Raw genomic sequence first — 23663 nt, 5'->3', positions numbered from 1 at the left:
GCAAATATTGAGCTGAAATGTAACTTATTTCATTTAGGGAAGTCATGAAAATTTGGAACATAAAAAGACTCCAAAATAAACCTACATAACAATCTTTACTCTTGTACCTCTAAATTTAATGGACCACCACAGTCATTTCATGGTTGTATGCTTTCCTTAAATTCAGGAGTTGTGGGTCCATTCCTTTCCTGAGTTTTACCTAAGACTTTAGAATTGGAAGTTACTGCTTTTTCGCCAAACACACAGAAATAGACTTTTGAATGGTTTTGACAGAATCATAATAATATATCTCGGTGAGTGTCACAACTACCTGTGTGCTGTGTCTTCTGTGACCTATCTCTATAAAAAAAATACCTGACAGCATTTTGGACTAATTTAAAGAAGGCTCTGTTTGATCAATCAAATGAATTTAATATCTACTATAAGATATAAAACCACAATCAATCAATCAATTTTTTTCAGAAAACTGGTTGAATATGTTAATCAGACTGATTTCCATGGAGTATCTGGACATATTAAATTTAATGGCAGTAACCGTCCAGGTTCAATCAATGTTCTGCAGTACTTCTATAATGGAACAAGACTGGTAGGACAGTTCACCCCAGCCATACTAAAGGGTGGTCATCTTCAGATTGATGAAACAAAAATTCACTGGTTAACATCAAATGGAGCTAGACCCCATGATGGGCATCATGGTAAGATATTGATTATAGACGGTGTTGATCAGATGAAATATAAGATTTCAGTATAGGTCACCCTAAAGATTGTGCAAGTAAAAAATGAAGTAAATGGAGTCAAATATAGTGAATACTGTCTCAACACAGAACCCTTTTTGGGCTGTAGAATTTGTTAGGTTTAGACAGGTGTTTGGTTTACAATGGTTCAAAAAACATTTAAATTGATACCAAAGGACTTCATTAGGTGTCTGGTTTATTAAGGGTTCAGTTTAGACTGGTTTTCAGTGTATTAAGGGTCCAGTTTGGACTGGTTTTCAGTTTATTAAGGGTCCAGTTTACACTGGTTTCATTGTATTTTTGTCACCTTTCTTAACAATTACAGAATTTCTAGAATCTTACATTTATAAGATAACAAATACCTCCAAGGTGTAAAGTTTGGGAAATTAATGAAGTTAGTTAAAATCATTCTGTTGAGTTTTTTTTTAAGAAAAGTTCTCACTAGCTCTTTTATTATACAGGTCACAATATAGGCAGTCAATTTTTTAATCTATTTTCTTTTTGATTTCCTTCTATAGTTCTGTTTGTTCTCAAATCACTGGATGCTTTACTCTGTTGATCGAGTTCATAGGAAAAAATAAAATTACCTCCCTTTGCATGACTCTTATGTGAATCTGTTCGTTGTTGGGAAGTATATATTTGCTGTGCGTTTTTTTGTTTTTTTGTTTTTTGTTTTTTTTCTCTCTGTGAATTGTTCTGTAAATTTTTGTTGTACATAAGATTCAGTGGCAAATATTGCCATTATTTTTGTATATTTTTGTTGTTAAGTATTTAGTGTCAGTCCGATGAAAAATGTGCTTCTATTCCAAGAACTACACAATTTTACATTTCTAATAATCAGCAACATAATACTTAGTCTACATAGTACGGCAAATGTTAAAAATCGGATTTTGCAGTATATTAAAATTTAAACAGTCAAATTAATTAATATCAAAACAAAACCAAATAGCTATCAGCCAAGGAAAAAAAAGATTAAAAACAGTATGGCAAATTTTACACAACAGTGAAAATAAATCAATTGAAAATCTTGAATTTCTCATTGACAGATGTTGAAGAATGTGTACTAGAGACCCTGAAGATAGCATTTGGTGTGTCATGTGAGATGGCCATTGTTATTGCCAATGTCATTGGTTTTGGTGTCTTCCTTGTTCTTGTTGTCTTGGTGCTAGTTTTTATTAAATTTAGGTAAGTTCATTAAATTCCATTTGTAGGTATTAAGTCAAAAATAACCAATGTATGACAAAACGATTTCTATTGTGATCATACCTGTTTACTCTCCCACATTAGGTGGGAGACCCTTAGCTGCAAAACGTAGCTCTAACTATTTTTTGGTATTTTCTTTAAAAAAAAAAGAAAGATCAAGAGCTACGATTTCGCAGCTAGGAGACCCTCACAAATGAATGAAAAAATTAAAATATCCTACATAGAAATGTAAGATTTAAGGGAGGTATTGAATTTTTAAATAAAAAAAATTGCTTTTATGTAAAAATCTCCCGCATGAGACACTGTCTACCGGAGAGAATCTCTCACATGAATTATTCCAAAGGTTAACAGGTATGTGTGACTTCATGATTACTTTTTGTTTAAGACTTTCAGAAAATAAGGAAAGATTCTGTTTGGGCATATTCTTTTTTCGAAATTCAATGACATTGCTGAAGGTATAAATTGTAAAGTTTGAGGATATTTACCGTCTGGTTCATGATGTTGTTCTAGTTAAAGGTAGGGTCCATTTATAAGTAAACGTCAATCAATAAATATATGTCTCCAAGTTTCATGGCAATCCACTAAAAATTGGTGGAAACAATCCCAATGATTTTCTTATTATTTCATTATACTAAATAACAGTTGATTGTATGTATTTACCATTATACCTCTTGATCGTTAGTCACTGGTACAGGCCTTACAGTGAATACTTCATCACTTTACATGTAAATGATGTCTGAATTATAGATATGATTCAAAGATGAGAAAGACCCATGAGAGGATGAAAGAGTTTGGACTGTTGTCATCAGATATGACATGCCTGTCATGGGATGAGTCATGGGAACTTCCACGGGATAAAGTTGTTGTAAATAGGAAGTTAGGGGAGGGTGCTTTCGGCACAGTCCTTGGAGGAGAGGCTAACCTCGAAGGACAGGGATGGGTGGCTGTAGCTGTCAAAGCTTTGAAAATTGGAGCTAGAGTGGATGAAAAGGTGACTATTACTTGCATTTTTAGGCTTTTTTACTTTAAATCAAATTTTTATTATTTCCACCATTTTGATGAAGTTTTACTTAAATCATTCAAGAAAATTGTTTTGCTTTTATACCTCCTGCAAATGAAGTTTGGGGGTATATAGGTTTCACTCTGTCTGTCTGTCCATCTGTCTGCCCATAACTTTTTTCTAAGCAGCTTGAAGCATAGTTATGAAACTTTCCTGATCTGGTGCATTGTCTGCAACTCCTCCATGACAAATTGCAGGATTGTAATGAAACTCAACGGAATGTTAGGTTGCTATATTGCAGTGTGTATATTGTCAGGAATTTATGTTTACAGTAAATTAGCAGTCATATTCTGCTATTGTGTTGTCAACAACAACAAATAGTACTGATTTCTGTTTGTTGTTTTAGAATGGCTGCAAATTTATGTGTCATAAGTGCTTAGTCTATCCCCCTTAAATTGTGTCCAATATGAATAATGTGCCCATATTGGTCCCAAAATGTAGTGTTCAACAGGCTGCTGTGGGTATTAGTGCCGTTAGGGGTAATGTAGAGTTTTGATTGCAAACCAGTCAAATGTTTTCTTAAAATATCTATACCAAATCAATGCATAACACGATAACTTAACTGTATTTTACAAAAAAGTGTTTATCCTTAACACAACTAATCCAAATCTTTGCTTTTTCAGATTGACTTTTTGAGTGAGGCTGATGTAATGAAGAGATTTAAACACCCTAACATTGTACAGTTACTTGGTGTATGTACCAGAGGGGAACCAGTTTATGCTGTTATGGAATACCACTTACATGGTTAGTTATTTAAATGTCTCTACCCTTTCTAGAGTGGACTTACATATTTTGTGATGTCTGTCGGTCCATCTGTCTTTCTGTGAAAAAAAAATTGATCCCTGTATCTTCAATGTAATTTTTAAGGTCAGTCTTATAAAATTTAAACTAACAATTTGTTCCATTCATTTACTGTTGGTTGTATCTAACATCTAGTGTTTTCACTCTACTTTCTGTTCAGCCTGTCAAATTTCAGATTTCATTATTGTTAAAGCATTATTGGTAGGTAAAAACCAGAGGAATATGAAAAGGTCATCCTAAACAGAAAGTAGTAAGGAGTATATTTAGGTCTTATTTGCAGTGATTGAATGGAACAATTAATAAAGTATAAATAATATTGGAATATAACTGGACATGAATATTCACTGTGTTGATGTTTTGGACAAGTTTAGATTTCTCTTTGATTTGATATAAAATTAGTGAAAAAGTCAGAGGCAGGTATTTTCTCACAAGAACATTAACAAACTTGTATTGAATGTCATAGCTAGTCACGGTTTGTACATGTATACAAATAAAAATTAGCATATGTGAATTCTAGTGTTATCTCTGAATACTAGGGGCAGAAAAATATTGTTGATTTTTACCTATTGCCTATTGAAAAGTAATTTCTGTATACGAATGTGTAAATAGCCATTAAGTGATTTTCTTTACATGTAATTGTAAGCTCTATGGTCACTCTGTAAACAATTATAAATTCAGAAATTATTGGGACGTTTTTATTATTACAAAAAATACAACTGACTTGAAACTGCACTAATGAAAACTCACATAATAGAGTTGTTAGGATAATTAATGTGGGTCACGAAAATTGAAATCACAGTTATGATGAAAATGACAAAACACAATTATTTATGCATACAATAGTTCCTGAAATTACAGTTGTTTTAAAGAAATATTGCTTTTTTTAGGTGATTTAAAGACATACTTGTTGTCCAGAAGAAACTTGGTTGGCAGTGAATGTAAGGAAGCAGCAGATATCAGTCCAGAAAGGTTGACTAAGATGGCTCTGGATATTGCCAGTGGTCTTAAATATATGCATGATCTCAAATATGTACATAGGCAAGTCAAATTTTATATAACTCATATCCAATGGCAGGGGGTTTGCAGGTTATGACATTCATACCCCCTTCCTCCCTTTGGAAGTAAAAATGTGTGAAAAGTTGTGAAATATAAGCTTACAATTGATGAAGCGCTATTGAAGTTAGGGAAGATTTGTCCAAATAACCCCCTTCTGAACCCCCTAAAAACATTTCTAGTTACTGGTTTATTACTACAATGAGGCTGTCATGACAGATTTTTCAATGCAAAAAGATAATGATGAAGCAGAAAAACCAAATGTCATGTGAAATGATCATGACTACCAATAATTCAATTAGTAAAGTACTTTCAATTCATACTAAAAATCTATGAAAATAAAATAAAAAAATATTGAGATAATTAAAGCATAAAATATAATTTTGTTTTGATTTCCAACACTTGGCAATATGACAATATTACATTTCCAGTCTGTGCACATGTTTGTTCATCACATTCATCATTGTCTTTTGGTTAAAGTGTTTCCTCTTGGTTACAAAGGAGCCCTGACATTATGATGTTGAGCAGCGGTTTCTTACTAACACTCTAATCATTTTGCTATGTTTTCCTAAATAAATAACTAGATTTCAGTGATTCAGTTTCATGTACTATTATAATCATACAACTGAAGTTGTTGTAAATTCAGTTTTGCTTTGTGGACATAGATGTTTCTTTGCATACCAAAATTTTAGCTGATTATAAACCTTCACTTTTTGACAGGGACCTAGCCTGTAGGAACTGTTTGGTACACTCTAATCAGACAGTAAAGATTGGAGATTTTGGAATGACACGACCAATCATTGAATCAGATTATTATAGGTTTACAAAGAAAGGTAAGTAACTCATTACAAATAGAAAACAAATTCTTTTAAGGGGCAGACTACATTTTTTGAATTCTTAAGTGACATTTTAAATTACCACAAATGTATGGGATGCCATTTTTGTTTTGCCTGTGACGACAGTCTTGGAAGGTGAGACTAAGATATTCTTTTTCAAGCATCGGTGTTCATTTTTTAAATAGTTTTAATGATTAGTGTTCTGATAAGATCAGTTTAAGGAGGTAGACCTAGGGTAAGGGACATAACTCATGAAATCAGAGATATGTTTATATCATATTCAATTTCACCAAAGCCTCTGAAGTTTTCATTTGAAGCAGAATAAAATAAATCCAAGTTAATTAGATGCTTACGGAAGATTGATGTAAAACGCTGAATACAAACATTTCAATGGTTTTTAAGAGTTGTGTCCCTTACCCTAGGTCTACCTCTTTAATATGAACCACTTGTGGTAGGTCAATCAAATTGGTTTATAGTTGGATTATTACCACTAAATCAGAATTTCATATCTTTTTTTACCCCCACAATCACGGTCTATTAACTTTAAGGATTTCTCCTTCAGATGTTAATGTTAAGTTTTCTGATGATGTCAGTTTAACAAAAGTAACTTGTGCTAGGTCAGTGGTATTTAGTGTTTAAATGCATTCGCATCACTTCATTAATCTTCCATATTAGATTCAAACCTATGCCCCTGCATTCACGTTCAATTTTTGAATAATAGGGACCATGGATGACAGGTAAGAAATATATCTCTGATGCAAGTTTATATTATTTATTAAAAGTATTCAATAACAAAACTTTATTTTCTAATACCAGGCAGTGCATTTTTTTGTCGAAAATTATATTTTCTGGTACATAGATTTGTTCATCTAAAAACATTATATGTGATTTGACAAAAAATGAATTATTAGTGAAACAGTATCCCACACAAAAGAAATACACTTGTGAAATTAAAATGAAAATATTATAGCCATGGAATCATTTGAAACAAGCTTAACATACCATTCTACTTTTTGATATAGGAGCTTTTCAATTTAATAGCTAAAGGTGTGTAATCTCACCTTATTTTTTTTTCAATAGTTACATGTATGTACATATGAGTACTAATTATCATTTACATTAAAGGTATGTTGCCAGTGAGGTGGATGTCCCCAGAAAGTCTTTGGGATGGTTTATTTACATCCAAATCAGATATATGGAGTTATGGTGTGCTGTTGTATGAAATTGTTACCTTTGGTAGCTTTCCTTACCAAGGTTTAACCAACAACCAAGTTATAGAATATGTAAAGAATCAAAACAGACTTATTTTACCAGGAAACTGTCCAGAAGATACGTAAGTTAAATATTGAAAGTGTTTGATCATGTTTGAAGTCCATGTATTGGTGTATGTAGGGTTTATGCGTAAAAATATGTCCTGCAAAAACACACTTAATCATTGATAGTCAAGGAAAGATAGAAGAAAATTGCAGTAAATGAAACTCAAAGTTCTAGGATTCTTATTTCCTGTTACCCTTGGCAAGTGAAATTGGGGTCAGGGAAAGTTAGGTACTTAGTTACACTTTCCCATGGCAAGTTGAAAACTTCATATGCTGTAAGGATTTGTTTTGTTAGGAAAGCAGTCATTGACTGTGGGAAAGTTGATTTTTTATGGATTTTTCCTGAGGAAACCTCAATTTCTGAAAAATCCTAGAACACTGAAACTACAATTCTAGTACAGTCAAACCATTCTTAGTATTCAGCACAATACCAGTCTAAAAGACCATGATTAAAGTATCTTTATTTAGTACTATCTATGAAAAATAAAAAATTACCTGTCTTATTTGACCTTGATTTTGCTCTCACTTGGAAGGTCTCTTAAAATGGGCAGTGTATGACATCAAAGGTTGTCCTATTGTCCATGACATGTGCAAATACCATTCAGACAAGTAAAAGTAGAATCATACTTGCTCAGGGGACAACCAAATTTTTTATTGTTCAACATGCCTTTACTAAAGGAAAACCTGAATTTCAGTTTTGGCAAGCAAAGTTTTCATCAACCTGCCCAATAGGACTAAATTGATATAATGATAACCTCACACCCTGCAGACTGGTTTCACTGTGGTTGTATCCAACCTAGGCTGACAAGTGTAGTAAAGAATGTGAATTTCACAGTGCAGCTGATAGAAAAAAACTGTTTGCCTGTAATGTTATCTAACATGCCTGAAAGTTAAGAGAATTGTAATAAATCACATGACCAAAATCAGGACAACTTAAAACATTTCAGTCTCATCAGAACAACAACCCTGATTTCATTGTAAGGTTTAATATGCTTCCCTGGGTAATCAAGGGAATCAAGGTTCTGGCGGAAATCAAAAGAACATAATCCAGGAACAAAGACCAGACATGAAAAACAGACGTACACAACAAAGAACATAAAGTAACTAAAATCATACATACAAAGTAACAAAAATACATGAGCAACTCAGACTCCACTAAAATTTGGACCAGGTGCACCGGTATGAGTAAGCATCCTCTGCTTTTCTAGAAACACCCGATGAGTTGTTTATAAAAAGTCAAGTCCTGGTTAGATGAAAGATGAAAAGAAAACTATGACATGTTGAACAAATCAGTTTTCATGTTGCACATGGATACACCGTATACACATACATGATGATGACCATAAAACTTCTGAAGTGATGACTTCAATCTTGTAGCAACATAACCCTGTTCCAGAAGACTACTTGTAAGAAGTCTAGTGAGATACAAAAAGTCTACATAGTTACGGCAAGCTCTGGTATAATTTATGAGTTGCGATATGAAAACTCCATATGCAGGTGCTGAAGGGATGTTGCCACAGATGACAGGAAAGTTGACAATTCTGAATGAAAAGTCATTATGTTTGTTGTAAAGTTTGGTCAATAGTTTTCCTGTACCATCGATTTCTGAGATGGAATAGACGATTGTACCTTTTTTATTATTCTCGTAATTTGACTATTTGCTCCATCAGAATCAAGGAAAACAGATAAGATTTTCCATATCATGCTGGACCATTGTGTTGCAGTTTCAGTGAACATTTAAAGGGCAGATAACTGTCAATAACCTCATTTCTAGCTCACCTGACCGTAGGCCATGTTAGCTAGCGATTGCCATCATTTGGCGTCTTCTCCTCTGAAACTACTGAATGGATTTGGATGAAACTTATTATGATTGTTCCTTAAAGTGTCCTGCACAAAATGACCGTTTGGATTTTTGATCTGTTTAAGAACATGGCCGCCATTAGAACATAGGGGTCAGACAGCAGTTTTTTGTATGTATCTCCAAAACTGTTAGGTTTAACCAAATTCTGATTGGGTAAAAGTATTCAGCATGATGAGATCTATCTGTGGTCAAAGTTTGGTGAAAATCTGTTGACCCATGTTGGAGTTATTGCCCTATTTTGGACATTTTTTTGCTGTTTTTGATGTTATTACTTTCAAAAATCTTCTCCTCAGATACTACTATACAGAATTCAATAAAAGTTTTTTAGGGTATTCTTAATAAAATGACCTTTTGGATTTTTGATCTGTTAAAAAACATGGCCGTTGTTACTAAAAATAGAGCATAGGGGTCAGACAGCAGTTTTTTGCATATATCTCCAAAACTGTTAGCTGTTTAGCTTTTATCTTTCAATTGCTGAAATAATCCTTATTATAAGGCCTACAAAGGTCTCCAAGGGATCAAAATTATCAGACGGCTCCATGTAAGAGTTATTTTGCCATTGAAAGGCAAAAAATTATGTTTTTAGTAGTTTTCAGTCAATATCTTGAGAATTATAAAAGATAGAATGAAACTTTGAATTGATGAAATGATCCTTATGATAAGTCCTACCGAAGGCTTCATGGAGTCAAAATTGTTGGACAAGCCTTGTTAGAGTTATTTCCCTTGAAAGGCAAAAATTAAACCAGATGAGTGATTCAGGCTTGTCCAAAGTGTCTATGAAAAATTTCTGCGCAAAACCCTGAGTTATGCAGAGATCAAGTAATGGTATTTTCAAGTAGAGAAAGTATCCTTGAGTGATATTACATTGTCAGATCGGTGGGGTTTTGACATGCATGTTTCTGATTTTTCCCATTTTGCCTGATTCTGACACTTAAACTTAAAAGCTAAATAACTATATTTATATCTTGACCTACACTTAGAAATCGATGGTAAAGGAAAACTATTGACCAAACTTTACGACAATTGTCAACTTTCCTTTCATCTGTGGCAACATCCCTGTTCATATCACAACTCATACATTATGCCAGAGCTTGCCGGAACTACGCAGACTTTTTGTATCGCGCTAGAACTCTTAACAAATAGGCTTCTGGAACAGGGTTATGTTACTACAAGATTGAAGTCATCACTACAGAAGTTTTATGGTCGTCATCGTGAACTCGTAGATCGTTATGGTGTATCCATCTGCATCATGAAAACTGATTTATTCAACGGGTCATAGTTTTCCTTTCCTTGTTTGTCTACCCCAGACTTGACTTATTATGAGCAACTCAGCGGGTGTTTCTAGAAAAGCAGAGGACGCTTACCCTACCGGTGCACCTGGTCCATGCTCCCAGTTTTTAGTGGAGTCCGAGTTGCTCATTTACTTTTGTTACTTTGTATGTATGATTTTAGTTACTTTATGTTCTTTGTTGTGTATGTCTGTTTTCCATGGCCTTTGTCCCTGGATTACATTCTTTTGATTACCACTATAACCTTGGTTCCCATGATTACTCTTTGAACAAATGGATTAAATGTGTATCTTGTACATGAAGCACAAAACAATAGTTTTGATCATAATATAAACATAAACTTAATTGACTGTAGCCTTTCTTTGATTTTTTTCTATTCTCTAATTTCAGATACCGATTTATCTACAACTGTCTCGCATTTGAACCACGGGATAGGTTAGACATTCCAGACATTATAAAATTTCTAAAAGCAAATCCATCTTTTCTTGAGCCATGTTTAGATGCTCCCACAAATAGTGTTTATGTAGTGGATGATCTCGATCCAATGGAGTTTAGTTCTCCATCATGTCACGGAACTATGACGAAATCTCATTCCACAAACTTTCTGCAATTTTTTAATCGTCTGTCTCAGAATTCTCAGGATGCTAAACGTTTGTCTGGTGGAAGCCAGAGTGTGAAGTTATTGACGCCTACAAAGACAATTGTTAAACCATTCAGTCCCTTATCAGCTCAGGGTCGCCAGCGAAGCAATAGTATTGGAACTCCACAAACATTACCAAAAGATCAATATGAAGTCCCAGATGTCAGTCCAGGTGGATCCATTTCTAGTAAATCCCATCGCCATTCTCACGAAATCCCATCATCGTTTTCTCAGTGTATTCCATTGTTGACCTCAAGTGAAAAGGGAGATCGAGGTGATGAGACTAGTGATTATTTTAGTGATAATTCTAAAGCTGACATTTGTCAAAATTTAACGTTTGAAATGTGTCAAACAATTACTTCAGTATAACACATGGTCAATATGGACTTTGAAAATATTAAAATTCTAATTATCTCAATATCTCAATTCAAGTGTTATTGTTGCATTTGAAATTCAATGAGAGAAACTGCAGCTTAATTATGGGTTTTAGTTTGTTTAAGTAGCACTCCAGATAAGAATCATGCAAAATGTGATTCATGGGTAAAAAGCCTACATATTTTTATTTTTGATATTTTGTTTGAAATAAACATGTGGTTTTTCATATAACCTGTGCTCTTGGGAGATAAAAATTGTACAGAATGCACCATGGAATTCAAAAGAAAGGGAGATAATTCTGTAAATGACACTCAAATACAATAGAATATATTGGATTTTCGATGTTGATTATCTCCTAAGAGCAGGCAGATTTGAATGAATAATTATACATTTCGTAATATAGACCCACAAAACAACTTAATTACAAAAATAAAAATATGTAGCCTTTTTTAGGGTGTATCACATTTTTCAGATTTTGCATGAATCTTACAAAGACAGCTACTTAAAGAGAAATGTTATTTTCATTCACAGCAGTTAAAAGACCTTACTTCTTGATGTACTAACTATCAGCAGACTTATTACCCCTATGTTATAGGTTATTTGATGGCTTTACTTTCATCCTTCTTTAACATATTATTTAAGAATTAGCAATAATAAAAATTTTGTCTACTGAAAAATGACATAAATTTTCCATGTGCATATTGTTTATCTTGCAAAGTGCAATAAACAAAATATGCACATGGAAAATTTATGTTATTTTTCTATAGACAAAGTTTTCATTATAGCCAATTCTTATAAATTAATTTTAAAACACATTTTTATCTTTAAACATGAGAAAAAAAGCTCTGAATTTAACTGAATAGGGGCGTGTCAATATTTTTTATCCATTGAGATACATGTATAACAAAATTATTTTAACCAATCAGATTACAGTATTTATCTCAAATTAATTTATTTACTGATAGAAAATTGGAAAATCTTTTTTAACTTATAGCAAATAAAACAGTTAACTTCAGGGCATAGAGTTTTTTTCCTCTTGATTGAATTACCAGTTCCTGATGAAATGTCTATGATCGTTAAGTGGACAATTGAAAAGGAGATTTAAACTTTCTATCAGACACAGATTTGAATACCTGTGGAATTATAGAAAGTTGGAGTCTCCTTCTTAATTTTCCAGTTAAAGGAGTTTAATTATCAGGTAATGGTCATTCAATCAAGGGAAGGCTAACTTTGTCCACTGAAGTTAACAATTTTACTCTCTGTGATAATTTATAAATCTGTTTATTTTATACTTTTTATCTTTTTATTCTTTTTTTTCTATTTCATCATGTTGACTACTATATCTAGTTTAATTTTTAGTTAAAGTTCTTTAATTGTCATAAACTTTTAAACATTTTTTTTAAAAATTTGTTTTAAAACATTATCCAAGGGTAGTGCAGTAAAAATTCTGAAAAATTCTCAAAAAGGGGAAGGGGTAAAATCAGTTCAAAATTCACTTTTCCAAAAATGTTTTAAAAACCTGCCTACTTTCAATAATTTCTATCCAGAATGACTTCGTTAAGATAGAATATAATAATTTATTGACACTATTGTCAAGGGTAGGTATCAAGCATGTTTTTTTTTTCAATGAAATATATCAAGTTTGTCTCTCTTTTAAACATTAACTATTTAGATTAAGTTTGTATGTTATACATGTTTGTATAAAGATAGGTCAGTAAACAGTAATCCTTTATCATTGTATTGCCAAGTAAAGCATTCAGATACCTTAACAGAAAGCAGGGGTTCAAATTAACTTACAAGAGTGATAGGTCCAGAATTTTTTTCTAATTCCAAATTAAAAAATCCACTTGAGGAAAATGAAAGGTCCTCAATTGATATCAGTGCAAGAGATTGAAGGTTCTGACCTGGGTGTATTAAAAAATCTTGAATTGAGATTTTCTCAAATCCTTGATATTACCCTACAATCTTCACTTTCATTTGATTTGATTGGTCAAAAATTGAGTTAAGGAAGGATTTGAGTTCTTTTATGAAACCAAGTCCAAGGCTTAGAATAAGGGAATTTAAAGGTTCCTGTTTCAAGTGTCATTGGGCAACTGCTAATTTGAACTCTGGCAAGTTAACTGTCTATTGTGTGCTGGTCTTGCCACGTACTGTATACAGATGCAGAGTAACATTATATATATATATATATATATATATATATATATATATATATATATATATATATATATATATATATATATACCAGATCAAATTTATTCTTTTGTATAGACATTGTTTTTGTTAGATCTCTATTACTGTTGATGATTATCGTTTGTTATACATTGTTGACCATTGTTTGTGTGCATATTTAAGATGTGAATGCTTTAATTTTGATGTCTTGTAGCAGAAGTTTTATGTCATGATTTTTTGACGGTGTAACTTAAAATTTTACTCATCACTTCAATGTAACTTGTTAATATTGATTATACAGAATATGTAGTGGACCATTATCTTTTGTAACATTGTAATGAAACTTATATATCAAAGGGATAGTATTTAAAAACAATTCCTATTTTGTAAACCTTTTTTTTTTATTCTTACAGTAAATTTTTTTTTTTTTTTTTTTTTTGGCTATTTTTGAGGCAAGGCTGAAAAAAATTGTCACTTCATGTATAAATCATCACAAATAATTTCAATTTCTTATGGTAAGAAATCTTGTTAATTAATTCAACTTTCTATAAAAATGCGAAAAATTATATCTGTCACTTGGTGATTGTAGAAAATATTGAGATTATGATGAATTCTTAAATTTATATCATTTTAATGATAATATACACAAGTGCAAAGACTGGTGAAACAGTCAGCATTTCATGAGATCTATTTTATATCCAAGTTATAACTTCTTAAAACATTTTTTTTTTATATTCGAGAGATCATTTCGCCAAATGAGTTAATTCACAGTAACTGATACACTTTTATGTCTTGTACTCTAGAAATCAGATTTAGTCTTTGGGTAGGGGACATAATTTTTGCAAATCATTTAGCAGTTTACATCAATCTCATGTAAGCATCAAAGTAACTTAGATTGGTTTCATTCTGTTTCAAATAAAAGCTTGATAGGCTTTGGTGAAATTGAATATGATACAAACATATCACTGATTTCATGAGTTATGTCCCTTACCCTAGGTCTACCTCCTTAAACAAATGTAATGATGATGCTCCTAACTTATCAGTCAGTATTCAAGAGAGAATAATTCTAAAACAATTATTCCACATCTCGTACGGTGATAACAAAGCCTTGAGTTTTGTTTAAACCCCCTTACTGTTTTCAGCTGCATCTTTTTCATCATAAAAGCATACAGAAGGAGTATTGAGAAAGTTTAGCAAATCAATTTATATTTTATGTATTTTATATATAGTGCTACAACAGATTTTATTCTCTTACTTTTTTTATTATGTCTTTGAATATTGTAGAAAATTGTCATTAGCTATATGTCATGTAAATTTTATTATTTTTAATGAATTTAAAAAAAAAAATTTGTCCTCTCCTGGTATGCTTTTATATGAATTATAAATTACTTACATAGTATCAGATGCAATTTTTTTTGTTGTTTTGGGGTTTTTTATAGGTTAAATTTTACTAATTGTGACTATTAAACATCTATTAAACTTTATTAAAATTCTAATGCATATAGCAGAGGCATACCACAAAAATGGGGAGGCAAGCTTTGAACTGTATTCAGATTGTGGTCTCTAAAACATGTACAAATTTCTTTGCTTTGTTATGTACATGCTTAAGATTAAAAACCAATGGTCAATATCACAAAAGTCATTATTACAAGACTTTTCATAGATTTTTTGACATCACAGTACCAATTTTCCATTATCTTTCTCAACTTTCATAGACAAATTTGAGGCCTCCCCCTCACCCATCTAATGATATTTTAAGGTGAATAATTATGTAAGTCATTAAAAAATAAATAATGATTTAATGTTACTTATTACTGTATTATTTACACAATGAATATCATTCCTATTTTTCTCACATTAATCTTGAGGGAAAAAGTTTGCATCCCCCCTTTCATGTAAATCGTATTTCTTCTTTCTCTTAAGACAGGATGCCAGGACTAATTTATTAAAATTTGCAATGTGAAGACATCATATAACAAGGTTTAAAGATTCTTTAAAATAGGGTTAATATATAATTCTGATATAATTTGTTGAAATTTTAAACTGTATCTAAATAATGGAATCCTCAAGTTTTTAATTCAAGTTAAAAGATGTATTACTGTATATAAAACTATGTGTAAGTGTACATTACATTTTCATAATTTTTGCTTGGCATTAAATACACAGTAGTTTCACTTTAAGGCTTTACAGATGAAATATTTTAATGCTGTTATTTGGTTGAATTAATTTTGATTCCTCCAGTAACTTAGAAATCCTGAAAGTTAATGGCAGGAAATTTTTATTGGTCTTACTGTGAGATGTGCATGTTTACTATATTTACGTAATGTAATTATTCATATATCATTACAGCAAGTCAACTAGATATCTTCAGGGATTGCAGTTGGTCTTCCCTTGACAGAGTGACAATTACCTAAGGAACTGTCTTGGGTAATTTAAAACTAGACATTTAGCAAGATTTAAAATAGGTACTTGATTCATTCTTTGATGAAATATCCTTTTTGTCCAGGTAACTGCCTAAGGCAGTTCATCAGGCCATCAAAGTTATAATCTTCATGTCAACATTGTAAAAAAAAGAAGGAAGACCAACTCTATCAGCTGAAGTAAATTGTTTTACTGGCTATAATTATTCATGTTGTTTTGAACATTCCATTACCATATATACATAGTTCCAGATATTTATTATATTATCAAGTGCTAATTTGATTGGCATTGTCATGTTTTTATATACACATATATTTTATGAGGAAATTTATGTGGTTTTTTAACTGTGTTCACTTAGTTTTGTCTGTTGAAATAAAGATGAAAATACATAGATATTATCAGATTTCTTAATGCATATGCTCCAAAACAAATACTGGATAAGTGTTGTTTTATTTTATCTTTGTGGGTTGAGAATTTTCACTTTTTTTTGTAAAAATGGTTTATTTTAGTTTTGGATACTGTAGTTTTCAATCCTGGAATCTACCAAATGTACATAAAAGTAATGGAAGGGGCGACATCAGTTTTATTGTGCTTAAACAGTTTTTCCTAGAATTTGAGAAAAATTCCATTTATTCAGATTATACCTCCTAAAAATAGTTTATTGATTACAACTCTTGACACAATGTTTGCAATGATAGTGACCTGTCAAACTGACAATTTAAGTTATCTAATGATTGTAGGGTTCAACTTCTACATAATGTTTAACTAAATGATTTTACATGTAGCTTAGTACATTCACATGAGTACATTTGTTTATACAAAGTTTTGATAGTAAATTCTTGCAAAAAGGGAGATAATCAAACTTTCAAATTCTGTATAGACAAGTGTTAACTCATTCATAGTCTTTCTTTGTGTGTATGGCCTTATGGGAAGAATAAAAATAACTTGTGGCATGCAAAGCAGAGTATTAGAATATACAAGAAATCATCAACTGAGACTAGCTTATAAAATTTCTGAAATTGAGTCCTACAAAATATTTTTATGATGGGGAATAACCAGTTTTTCTGAAGATATATCATCCCTCTACAAAGGAATAAATAGGCATACTTAGGCCATTTAATTATTCCATATGCAGGGGGAGTCCCAGAAATTGGGAAAAGTATGGTGTTCAGATTCTGCACTTTAAGATATTGGTACAGGCTATAAATTTCTCATTTTTTTCCAAATATTTTGAACACATTTCAACGAAACTTTTTAGTCAAAAGGGGGGAAGTTCCCTGGATCTGTCACTATATAAGGGAAATATAACATATCTTATTCATCCATCTATAGGATAAAAGGTGACAATGCTTTTATTGACTGTACTTTGTCTGTTAAGACGGTATACATGGAGGACCCAGGTACAATGTGTTATTTCAACAACAACAAAAAATCACCCATTAGAGATCACAAATTAATGATTTCTAAAAAAAATGAATTTTGGTTGGTTATGTACTGAAATATACAAAGCACAAGATACCTAAAATAAAGACATTTAACTCTTCGATTTTTTTTATTTTTATTTTTTAGACCTTTAAGAATATATTCTGATTCATCAACTTTTGATACAGAAAGCTCCATGTTCTCTCCGACATCATAATGAGTTTAACATTGCATTAGAATTTTTTGTAAAATGGTGGGATAAATTTTACTCTGCCGGTCATATCTAAGGATCTGCCTGGTTTAACTATCTCTAAAAAATTCGATTTATGTACCATGCGACCAGTAATTGAACATCAGAACATATTTGTTTTTCTCCCAAGCGAGGAAATTGATAAGCATTATTAATGTCATTGTTACATGAGTTTGTTTCTTAACCAGCATGTATGTTATGGATCATGAGGGTAGCAGCTTAGCTGCTTTTTCCTGGGGCCTGTGTTAAAAGAATAGGCCTGCAGCAGCGCTAAGCTTGTAAAAGGCGACTACATAGTGCTCAGAACCCTAGCCGGGGGCTAGAGCGCTCTGCCCACAGAGCAACTGGGATGTGTGCCCCAGGTGGTGGAATTGGGTACCCCTGGCGTGTTACATGCTATAATACGGAAAACCTGACCGCAAATCATAGTGATGCACCGTGTTGGGACAGATGCCACGTTCCTCGCACGTTAAAGAACCCTACTGTGGTATTCTCCCGGAGTAGGAACCATAGGACTCCACCACCTCTCTCTATCTCCAGTGGCAATCAAAATTTGTCGACCCCATTGTCCTTGTGTCCCATCCCTTTTTCATTTCATCATTTCATGTTCATTTTATCATCAATTTCATGTTCATCGTCTGAATATAGCTGAAATATTGCTGCTCGGACGTTAAACCCCAACAAACAAACAAAACAAGCTTTTTCCTGGGAATTAGGAAACATTTAATTTTCCCAAGATGCCAAAGTATCAGTTGATTTTTGATTTTCTGTTTTTATTTTTTTTTTTTTTTTCTAGTTTTTCCTTCCTTATTTGTTTGCTTTACCTTTGGAGTTTGCTAATTTATATATTTCATTCGGCCACCAAATAAATGTTTATCGATGTTCATTAAGTTAAGTGAAATTGAATACTTGTTTCATTTGACTACATATATGAATGCAAATAATGTAACAGTGATCGTATGTTGTACTTCAGGAGCAGATACATAGGGAGGTTTCTGGGATTTGGATTCCTCCTTCTTTGTTGAAAGTTTTATTTATTTTTTTGTTTGTTTGGCAAAATATTGATCAAATTGAGCAAATAGCACCCTGGACTCCCTTTATAAATATCTGATTTTGATACCTTTTAACAACTTCTTGATATCACAGTTGTCTCGGTGAGTCTATTTCAAATATCAGGAAGTATTTACTCCTTTCATCAAGGTTTTCATCTTCCATAAACTACCAGACATGATGAACAACTCAATATGTGTTTCTGAGAAGAAAGCAAATGGCGCTTACAAAACTTTATTCACACGAAATTCACATGAGGTGAATACTTCACCGTAAATGAACATTAAAATATAATTATACATGCATTTCATGTTAATGCCTCACATGCAAAAAAATGTCATGTACCAGACCCATGTGCCTGATTTATGCGCAATATTTTGAAAAAAGAAATATGTTACCATTGTCTTCCATCTTCTTTATTTAATTTTAATTTTCATCTGTGGTTTTCCTGTACTTTTAAATCAGATTTATAGGAAAACAGTTTCAACAGTTTAATCCCACTATCAAATATGCAGCCAAACTAGCATATTACCACTAGTTGAGTTCCATATTTGATAGGATGAGCAATCCGCTGTGACAATACACTTATTGTGAATATAATTGATCATGTACATTAATACTGACTTTGATTTGAATTACACGACTTTCGAATCATACTTTAATATATACAATATTTTCATTTCCTTTTTCAAGTACATTGATCATTTAAGCGTACTTCGCGTTCAATATAATATCCAAGGTCAATGTTTATGAAAAAGTAGATAGTGGAGTAAAATGATATATGTATAAGCAATTTCAATGGACAACGTTTTCTCAAAAGATTTCCATGAATTTTAGTTCATACAACTTGGCCTTTACTGTATCTGAAATATCTGGATCGTCATTTTTCGGAGCAGTTCCAATTAGCAATGTCCCATTTGTAGTAAATGTCATGCTGCAAAGATCAGTTATTCCAATGGTCTGCGTATCAAAGTATGTCAGAAAGTCTCCAGAACTGTTCAGTAGGTGTAAAGTATTAGTGCTATAATCACAAAGGAGAATGTTATCTAAGGGTGTCCGTTTGATGTCTAATGGTTTGAATAAAGTTCCATTCCCATGTAGGTATGGATGCCCGGTGTATGTGTCAAAAGCTCCTTCATCTCCTTTCAACACTACTACTTTTCCATCTTTTCGGTCTGAAAGCCAGTCTACCACAAATATGTTTCCATTGTCAGTAGTAGCGAAATACCTAGGACCAGTGAAAATATTCTTCACATTCTTGTCATATTCCCAAGTCTTTTCTAGTTTCCCTTGCTCGTCGAATCTCATAACAATCTGGCGGCTATCGGGAATTAATGAAAATTTATATGTCCCCCCTATTATGACCTTCTTTTCCTTTGTGACATGTACTGCAAATATATTAAATGGACTGGCATGATATTTTGAATCTTTTATGCTTCCATTGTCACACTGCAAGATTTTTATAGTCGATGTTGCGTCGGCAATTAATATTGAGTTGTCTGAAAAAGACTGAATATCTGCAGTGACGATAGAAATTTTATTTAGTATTGAAATAATTCCCCCAATTAGTTTACAGATCATCACAGTCTTTTTGTAGCTATCACATAAGAAAACTGTTCCATTTTCAGTCATAGCTAAATGATGACATCGGTTTAATTCTGTAATAAACATTCTTCCCAACACTAAACTCAAACTTTTAACTTGTACTTCCCTGCTGTCGTCTAGTGTTCCGAAGAAGTCTTGTGCGATATTCGCAGGAGTAAACTTAACCATCAAATTGGGGAACACGTGCATGTTTTCTTCCAGACTTTCTAATAAATAGTCAATACTATCAAAAAAGAAAGACCCGTCCTGGCTGTCAAGCATTTCAATCATTTTTTCCTCTTTTTGCAAGAGGTGATGTTTTCTTTCGTCAAGTACTTTTGACATAGTTCTATTTATCTCATCTCTTTTTTTATTGACTAATGCTGATACATTCCTGGCATACATTTTGCCAGCTTTTTTCCATGTTTCTTCGTGATCTTGAACTGCTTGCAAAACTTTGTCATATTCATTAGCAGTCTCTTTTGCAATATTTTTGGTTTGTTTTTCTAGTTCCCTTTTCTCAATTTCAATATTCTTCATTCTCTTTTTTAGTTGTTCCGTTTTTTTGAGGTAGCTATCTTTTATCTCAATGAAGTCATGACCTTTGTGACCCTGAGCAATACAAACTGGGCACATAAGCAGTTCACAAGATGAGCAATAAATGCAACAAGTTTGAGTCTCATGCTGTCTGCATTTAATGTCTGAAAAGTCAGGTTCGGTACTTTGATTGGCAAATCTGCCCAAATCCTTTATATCTACTACTCGATGGTCCTTGGCATTTTTGAATTTCGGGTGGATCTTTTCTTTGCAATTGCTACACATCAGCAACAGACACTCCAAGCATTTCCACTTCAGTGTTTGGTTAACTTCACACAGCTGACATAAGATTATATCCTGAGACTTAAGAATTGATTTTGACATCGCCATTTTGAATAATGTAGTTTTAAATATTTCCGGTGTAATCTATCCTGGCCCACTTACAAAAATTTTGATTATTCTTGAAAAATGTAGTTTTAAATATTTCCGGTGTAACTATCTTGGCATACTTACAAAAATTTTGATTATTTTATGGATCATACGTCATCAAGGTTATGCAGGTATATTTATAGTAATATATTTTGGATTCCCATGATTTTCTTTCGCCATTATGATTTACTCTACACCATTCAAAATTATATACACAATTTATAATTTGATTTTTACCTAATTAGATACGCAGAAGTGATAAATGATGTGCTTTATAGGATGTATCAATCGTAAGAATTTCACGTTTATGTTTGCAACGTTGGTTATCCATGTGAAACAAAAATAATAATGATCCCTTGCTCAAGTGCTCATGATAATTTTCTACGACATCTTTGAAATAGATAGATATCCAGGCTATGTGTATAGAAACGAGGCTTAATATTCTGACCACCGGACATGGGTTGTCCCAGTACTATACCTATATTCATTTGCAATGATACCAACTAAATTTCTGGATTATGTACAAGATTATTTTTAAAATAGTTCATTAGATGTCTAAAACAAGATTTTTAAGTATATCTTTATATTGAATTCGTCCTCTTACAGGTTACACCTGCCTCGTATCATTTTCACCGTGTTTTTTTTTTTAATATCAATAAAGAATTCTACACAAATGTCATATTAGTGGATCATTTCATCTTTTTATCTTTAAATTAAAATTTTAAATTATGACTTAATAAAGCATACCAGTGATTGAATATTTTATAGCTTACTTAGCTACCTACATAAATGATACATTGATTAGTTTTACTGAATGAAGCATTGATCTTTATGTAAAATGAGCATTGAAGATTTGAACAAAATGAAATGATAACCTGTAAAGCCATATATAACAAGTAGTGGCTCTTAACAGCCTGAATCGCTCACCTAAAAAAACTGACAATCATTTTTACATACTATTTAATCAAACAAGTTCCTGCTTACATCATTTCTGCGTTCAGATTTATGAAAAGCTATACGCCAAAATGTGTTTCCCAATACAATTTCCATGACAACTTTGAGTCACACAAAAAGCGGACCCTTTTAAGTTTTCCCAGTCAAATGCTTAAAATGCTTCTGGTGGACATCCTATACAATCAACCAAAACTTCCTGTATCCAGGTTCTTGTGGAAGTTTTAAACTCTCTGCCAGTTGTGGTAATCATAAGTTCAGTGCTGGTTGTTATTGTAGGCCAGTATATGTTTTCCTATAGGGTTTTAATGTAGATCGTCTTGCAAAAAGGGAAATAATCAAACTTTCACATTTTATATAGAAAAATAAGTTCTAATACGAGTCTCTTTTGAAGATGTGGGATTTCCACCGCAAGTGTGAGAAATTCCGTCTTTTGACGAGTGGACCGCGGCAAAACGAGAGAAATGACGAAGAATTTCTCACATGAGTGAAAGAAATCCCAGATCTTCAATGGCTGACAAGTGGAAGAACGAGCTTCTTCCGTTTTACAGCCGAAGGTGTGGAATTATAATAAAGGCCAATGAGTAATTTGCATACAATATCAATATTTAGTATTAATTTATTCTACCCATGACAGACACGGTCGCGTGCACCTGTCTGTCATGTCTGTCATAGAAAAAAACAGCAAAAATGGAGAAAAAAAAGTGTTAACTTATTATCAGTCTTTCTATATGTAAATGGCCCTATCGATAGAATAAATTCATCATTTATAACTTTTAAAGCAGAATATCAAAATATAGCAGAAATGGTCAAACTGAGACAGAGATCAGCCTTTTACAACAATGTAAAATGTAATTAAAAACAGCTAATTGATTATTACTATTACAAATACCCCATTTCTGAACTGAGACCAACAATGACTAGGATTTTTTTGTGAAATTGAGTCCCATAAAATATTTTTTGATGGAGTTTAACTAGTTTTACTATTACGGTATAACATCTCATTAAGTATACTTGGACCATTAACGGGTCAAGATGTTTTTTTAAAAAAAAACAAGGGAGAGCATTAAGAAAATTTGAAAAGTTTGGTTCAAACAAAATTCCACCTTTTGATTTTTAAGGGACGGAGAGGTGGGGCTAGGATTAAATTTGAAATAAGAAGGCAGGATGCAAGTGGTAGAAGATATTGAGGATCTGGTTTGAAGAAAATCCAACACAAGCTAAATTACAAAATAACAAGAGGCTCCCAGGAGCCTGAATTGTTCACCTGGTTCAATTTTTGCATTTCAAGAGCAATAACTCTAACAAAGAATTTGTCCGACAATTTTGACTAAAAAGACTAAGGTAAGGCACACCATAAGGATCATTTCGTCAATTGACTGTTTCTTTCTATCTATTATAGTTTTCAAAGAGTAATCAAGGGAACCAAGGTTATAATGGTAATCAAAAGAATGTAATCCAGGGACAAAGACCAGACATTGAAAACAGACATACACAACAAAGAACATAAAGTAACTAAAATTATACATACAAAGTAACAAAAGTAAATGAGCAACTCGGACTCCACTAAAAACTGGGAGCAAGGACCAGGTGCACCGGTAGGGTAAGCGTCCTCTGCCGAGTGGCTCATAAAAAGTCAAGTCCGGGGTAGACAAACGAGGAAAGGAAAACTATGACCC

The 23663-nt window shown here is 32.5% G+C and overlaps 2 protein-coding genes across 11 annotated transcripts in view; one reads left to right on the top strand and one right to left on the bottom strand.

Moving 5' to 3' along the window:
- Positions 1 to 16152, top strand: part of LOC148617287 (uncharacterized) — a 50835-nt gene extending 34683 nt beyond the window's left edge. For all 10 annotated transcript variants that reach the window (XM_088584877.1, XM_088584883.1, XM_088584876.1 and 7 more), the window contains 8 exons: positions 463 to 695; positions 1781 to 1919; positions 2685 to 2928; positions 3621 to 3741; positions 4686 to 4836; positions 5572 to 5684; positions 6813 to 7020; positions 10544 to 16152. In XM_088584877.1, coding sequence (XP_088441003.1) covers positions 463 to 695; positions 1781 to 1919; positions 2685 to 2928; positions 3621 to 3741; positions 4686 to 4836; positions 5572 to 5684; positions 6813 to 7020; positions 10544 to 11162 — 1828 coding nt within the window. In that variant the 3' untranslated portion in view covers positions 11163 to 16152. The remainder of the gene's footprint in view (positions 1 to 462; positions 696 to 1780; positions 1920 to 2684; positions 2929 to 3620; positions 3742 to 4685; positions 4837 to 5571; positions 5685 to 6812; positions 7021 to 10543) is intronic.
- A 2549-nt stretch (positions 16153 to 18701) lies between these two features.
- LOC148617286 (uncharacterized) lies at positions 18702 to 21408 on the bottom strand. The gene has a single exon (XM_088584867.1). It carries the CDS (start codon positions 20992 to 20994, stop codon positions 19297 to 19299), a length of 1698 nt encoding a protein of 565 aa, XP_088440993.1. The 5' UTR covers positions 20995 to 21408; the 3' UTR covers positions 18702 to 19296.
- Between the last annotated feature and the right edge of the window lie 2255 nt (positions 21409 to 23663).

Source organism: Perna viridis, chromosome 5 (assembly GCF_037379345.1).
Source record: "Perna viridis isolate PV_CMFRI_1.1 ecotype Kerala chromosome 5, ASM3737934v1, whole genome shotgun sequence".
Lineage (NCBI taxonomy): Eukaryota > Metazoa > Mollusca > Bivalvia > Mytilida > Mytilidae > Perna > Perna viridis.
Note: the sequence above shows the minus strand (reverse complement) of the source record. Positions and strands in the feature narration are given on the sequence as shown.